Below are 6,000 nucleotides of genomic sequence, written 5' to 3' on the forward strand. Positions count from 1 at the left end.
TGCTGCTGTTCTCTGCCAGATGCTGTCCCATGTCAGCATAGCAAGTTCAGCACTGCATCTAAAATCGGGTTGGCGACATTCATCTTTTTAGCAACTGCCCATTAGACCCATTAGACCCCTCTATTTATGCAGAAAATTTGAAGGGGAAGGATATAGGGGACCTATATTTTTCAAAAGTACAGTCACAGTAATACTCCAGTAATACTCTGAGCACCCATACAAATATACAGATTTTTAAGACTAATTGCACCTTTAAGACTAATTGCACCTTAAGACTCAAATAGTAGTCTTAAGAAAACATCTGTTGCTTTCTCAATTCTTATATAAGCAAAGCACACCACAATCCATGGGACAGCATCTAGAGAGGTTCCACTTCCCCTTGACTTGAGAATGGCTCCCTCTCTTGAGAGTTTTTGGCGAGGCCTGAAGACCTTGCTGTTTAACCAAGCCTTCTGACTTCATGGCCTTTTTAACATCTTTTATACATCTTTTAGTTGCTTTTTTACAGGCCTGATTCCTCTAAGGACTGCTGTTTTATGCTCTTTTATTCTGACTTTTATCTGACTACTGTTTTTATGGGTTCTGCTAATGTGTTTTTAATATGTTTTTATCTGTTGTGAAATTATGTTTTAATCTGTTTTATATGTTGTTAGCCGCCCTGGGTCCCTTTGGGGAGAAGGGCGGGATAGAAATAAAGTTTTATTATTATTATTATTATAATAAAGGAGAAGAAGAGACAATATTGTTATGCAAAAATTATCATGCAACTGAAATATTCTGCCTCTGAAAGTCTATCTGGTATTTGTGAGTGTTAGAATAAACATAAAAGCAAAACTGTACCTCTACAATGAAGGCTTTTCGTTCCGATTCACTTTCTATTTGTTTAATGGCCACATCTTTTCCTCGCCACTTTGCTTTGCAAACCACTCCAAAAGCTCCTCTTCCAACAACCTAGATGAAGGCAATTGAAAACTGCCAGATAAATATTTCCACAAACAAATCTACACAATCTCCTTTAATTATTTTATTAACATTATAAAATAACACAACTAAAACACACCTTTATGTTCTCAGAAAAGGCTACACAACTTTTGTGACTTTTGTGATGAACATAGGCAGCCAGCCATTTGTTGTAGCCTGTAAGTTGCCTGACAATTTTTTTTAAATTTGAAGTAGGCGACCAAAGGAAGAGGTTTATTATAAGAACAGCCCTGCTGGATCTGGCCAAGAGCTCATATAGTCCAGCTTACAGTGGCCCACAAGATGCCTCAGGGAACACTCAAGACCACAAGATACCTATATCCTGTGGCCACTCCTTACCAAATCCCTAGAGGCCACTTCACATGGTGGATGACCTGCATTTGATTTAGCTGATCAACAGGCCTGTCTAGAATAATAACCATATCTACATGTTGTGATGTTTGGGCTTCTGCTGCTTGTATCTCCATCCCGATTTCCTTTAACTGAAACCTTGATGTAAGGGTCAGTAGGAAAGAAGCACCTTGGAGACAATTTTAAACCATCATCATTACAGATAAACTGCATAGCCAGGTAGACAGGTAACTCTGTAGATTGCTCATCGCCTTTGGCTGGGCAACTGAAGAACAATACTTCCTAACCAGCCCATTACTGAGACTGACACAAACCAGCCCATTCAGCCCACCTGATCAGGTTGCAGATTTGGTTGAGATGACGAAGTGGTCATAAAATATTCAATTGGATGGGACAATTACCTTGAACCTGGGCTTGTGTGCATTGTGACCTGACTCCCTGAGAAAGAATCTGTTCATGACTAAAGTTGCACCTGCCTTCCTGTATCAGAGAGGTTTAATGGCATTCAAAACTGGAACACAAATCTTGGTTGGCAACCTTCAGTCTCGAAAGACTATATGGTCTACAGCACCCGGTATTCCATGCGGTCTACCATCCAAGTACTAACTAGGCCTGCTCCTGCTTAGCTTCCAAGATCAGATGAGATTGGGCATGTGCAGGGTATCTGAAAAAATCTTCCATTCAGGCACTGACTAGCTTATTTGCTCCTGGGATTGTGCAGGAAAAAGGGGGAAATGGGGAATGTTGCTTGGAGTAATAAGTTGCTTCCTTCACCTCAGAAAGAATTAAAGGAATGAACAAAGAGACCCCATATATACATATTTGAATAACGGATCTCTCTGACCTGAGTGATTAGCTTGCAGGACTAGAGAGACACAACCCTGTACTCCATGATGAAGTTATTAGTTTCACGTCGAAAGAAACTGTCATAAGATAACCAAATGTGATCAGCATTATGGAAGAGAAAAGAAGAGACATTGGTCTGCAACCCAAAGTCTTAATGGTTTCACAACATTTGGCTACTGTGACTTATTATGGTGTGAACTTTTAAACACACATAACGTGTACATGAGAGAAAACTACAGTACTTCATATGTGGATATTCTGTGGAGTGGCCAATGACATGGCTCAGTAGTTTAGCAGGGAAGGAAAAGGAGACAAGAGTGAAAAAACAGGCAAACTTTATTGTGGGTATAATTTACAGTAAAAGGGAAGGGGAATCTAAATAAAGCACTGTAATGTGTCTTAGGGCGCTATCCTAACCCCTTATGTCAGTGCTTCCCAGCACTGGCATAGTGGTGCCAATGGGCCATGTGCTGCATCCTGCAGTTGGATGTCACTCACGGAGGCCTCCTCAAAGTAAGGGAATATTTGTTCCCTTACCTCAGAGCTGCACTGCCCTTATGTCAGTGCTGGAAAGCACAGACATAAGGGGTTAGGATTGCGCCCTTAGTCGTTCATAGAGGTGTTCGAAAATTGTGTTATTTATCTTACTCAGAAATAAGGCTACTGTATTCAGTAAGACTTAGGTTGTAAACCTATCTTACTTATTGGAAACAAACATTTCTAACCATTCACTCACAACTATGTAAGCAGTTGCTAAAGGGTAGAGAAGAGAGAGAGAAGGGAGAGAAAATCCTTAAAAAGGAAAGTTGAGACATAATGGCACAGGCATGGAGGGGGACAAGATGGGGGAGACCTGATATTAGATTGGAAGGTTTGGGGTGCACGAAAGGAGAGAGAAGGAAAAGGGAGAAAGGTTCAAAAATAGCTTTACACATACAGAAAGAAAATGTTCTGGTTCAGCACTCTCCTCCCCTCTACACTTCCTCTCTGTCCCAGAGAGTGAAAGGAGAAGCAGTGGAGGCATGTAGGTGGACAGAGATGAGTGCCCCCCACCAATCTCCTGCCTGCAGTAACACCGTCAGTTGGCTTCATGGATGGGGCAGACCCTGCCCATAGGAATAAAAGGTAACCATTCACTTAAATTTGAAAAATTAAAAAAGAGGTACTCAGGAACACTACTGGAGTGACGGTTAAACCCTTTCCTTGTCAGCCAGTGTTCCCTCTAAGGTGCACAGACGAGTAACTGCATACCTCCCAATGAAGAGCTCGGCAAACTGGAAACTCAGCAACAAAGTCATTGCCAACATCTGGAGGTTGCACTGTGATGCCATGCAGCCGCTTAAGGGGTCTGCGCATTAGCAGACCCCTTACAGGGAACACTGCTGGTAATACCAGACATTGGGCTCAATTCTGCTGCAATGTACATTGCCTGATCCATGTTTCATGTGTGACATAATGCTCGGAGAGTGTGGTGAAATGTTGGATACTTGTTTCCTTAAGTTAATAAACCTGTTCAATTACAATAATATGGGGAACTGAGACTTAACAGATATAAATATCTTTTAGATTAATTGGGCAAAAGACATAACAAATCCAACAACTTTAAAATGATAAAATTAGAAGGACAATTGCTGTATGCAGTTACATGCAAAAGGTTCAGTGAAATGTCACTTCTCAGACATTTCCCTAAATCTGCTTTCAAAGGGCATGTTCTACTTATAGTCTTCCTTCTGCCCCATGAATTGGACAAGAAATCCAATTTCTTGGAAACTTCCGTAAGTGGATACCAAATGATGCCAGCTGCAGCTCCACCCATATTTTCTGTCAAGCCTTGTCCCTGTAGTTGGGTGACATATATGGAGGAAGAAGAACATAACGAATCAAAGATTTTTCCCCTTATGCCACCAATGTCCTTAACCTACTTATGTCCTTAACCTACTATTACCCAGTCCAAATCAGCTTGGCACAGCAAAGTCCAGATCCACAGGCTTAAGGCTCTGCCAGGCAGCTTCTCATTCAGTTGACAGTTGCCCTCACATCAGAAACTGGGAGATCACCATCATCACAACGATGCTGGAAGCTACTTTAATGCAGCATGATATTTAAGAAAAAGTAGCCATCTCTTCACAAATGGAAAACTGAACTGAAGCTGAGAATTGGAGCTAAGTTAGAATGCCACTTTCAGTTATTCCACTGATTATGCTTTTAGTCCATAAAAACACAAGATGCAAACTAGGCACCATAAATCATGCTTGTATTTTGCTGCTTATGTACATGTGATGGAAAGCAGCAGCCAAACTGCACAAACATGCAAGTAGACACGTGCAGAATATCCACACATAACCATTTACAAATAAGTTATGAGTCTTCTTCACACTCTTTGGAAGTGCTTTTCTAAATGGGAAAAACACTGCATAAAACTGGTTGAATGAGTTCACACCTGCTGTGAGACAAGATACGATCTCAGCCATACCTCTCTGACCCTTAAGTGTCATCCCTTTTTCTAAGAATATAAACCCACACAAAGGCTTTCAACATCAAATATCGCATCTTTTAAGGAAGAATTCACATCTGTGGGCCCAACCCTATTCAATTTTCCAGGGCCAGTGCAGCTATGCCAAGGGGGCGTGTGCTGCATCCTTTGGTGGGGAGGCAGTCACAGAGGCCTCCTCAATGTCAGGGAACACTTGTACCCTAACCTCTGGGCTGCATTGTGGTTGCACTGATGCTGGAAAGTTGTATAGGATTGGGCCCTCAGATGTCTAAGAGCCCAATCCTATGCCTGTCTACTCAGTCAATGGGGTTTACTCTCTGGTAAGTGTGGATAGGATGGCAGCCTAAGTCAGAACTGAAATCTTGTAGCCCAAGTGCTGCAAAAATAGTTTTTGTAGGGCTGAGATCCCCCAAACGAGTACAGTATATATGATGTTGCTGTTCTCAAGCCCCAACAGGAGCCATATACCAACAGGCCTTGTTATAAGGCCAACACAATAGGGTTATAATACCCCAAGTATCTTTCCTTTATTTTGAATGGGGGGGGGGGAAGAGGAGAAAGAGAAGCAGCAGCAACTTCCACGTAGGCTGGAGCTTAGGCACTTCTTGCAAGAGTCAGGGCACAATCCTATGCAAGTCTACTCAGGAGCAAGCCCTGCTGTGTTCAGCGGGGCTTGCTCTCAGGAAAGGGTGGCCAGGGCTGCAGGCAGCTGAGTGGGTGGTCTTGCCCTGGGACCCCCAGTCCCAAGTGGAGCCTACTCGCGAGTAGGCCTCCCCAAGGCAGCCCCCCCACCAGCGGGGACTCACCTCCTCCACCTCGATCTCTTTGTAGTCGATCTCCTCGAAGTTGAGCACCGGGGGGGTTTCAATCATGTCTGCGGAGCTGGCCGAAGACATCCCTCCACTGGCGGCGGGGCTGGAGGGGGGGGGAGAGGCGGGGCGGTGGCCCCACCGCAGCTCAGCGACGGCGAGGGGGGCAGGAGGGCCTGGCGAGGGCACCCCCTGGGCCGCGGGGAGGCCTCATGCGAGCCTCTTCCGGCCGGGCTTCACCTGGCTCGGCATCCTGCCCCCTCGGAGGCCAGGGCCGCTCCTTCCGCCCCGCTCCCGGGCGCCCGCAGGCCGCGGCCTCTTCTCGCCCGGAGCCTGGGAGTCGCGTCGGCGGCTGCGCGCCCCCGGCAGAGGAGGCGCTGCCCGCAGCCCGGCTCGCCACTCGGGGCCGCTGCCCGGGCCGGCCGCTCTCCCCCTTTCGCCGCTGCTCCGCAAGGGCGCCTCACTGAGGGGGCCCCGCCGGAGCCATCGCCGTCCGGCAGCGGGAGGAGGGGCGCCGCA

At 45.6% G+C, this 6,000-nt stretch overlaps 1 protein-coding gene across 2 annotated transcripts in view; it reads right to left on the reverse strand.

The window, feature by feature from the left end:
• Positions 1 to 5,706, reverse strand: part of MAP3K7 (mitogen-activated protein kinase kinase kinase 7) — a 42,219-nt gene extending 36,513 nt beyond the window's left edge. For both annotated transcript variants that reach the window (XM_066612722.1, XM_066612715.1), the window contains exons 1-2: positions 5,479 to 5,706; positions 841 to 951 (exon numbers count right to left, since the gene is read on the reverse strand). In XM_066612722.1, the coding sequence (XP_066468819.1) occupies positions 841 to 951; positions 5,479 to 5,568 (201 nt within the window). In that variant the 5' untranslated portion in view covers positions 5,569 to 5,706. The remainder of the gene's footprint in view (positions 1 to 840; positions 952 to 5,478) is intronic.
• Between the last annotated feature and the right edge of the window lie 294 nt (positions 5,707 to 6,000).

The sequence above is a fragment of the Tiliqua scincoides genome, chromosome 1 (assembly GCF_035046505.1).
Source record: "Tiliqua scincoides isolate rTilSci1 chromosome 1, rTilSci1.hap2, whole genome shotgun sequence".
In the NCBI taxonomy this organism is placed as follows: domain Eukaryota; kingdom Metazoa; phylum Chordata; class Lepidosauria; order Squamata; family Scincidae; genus Tiliqua; species Tiliqua scincoides.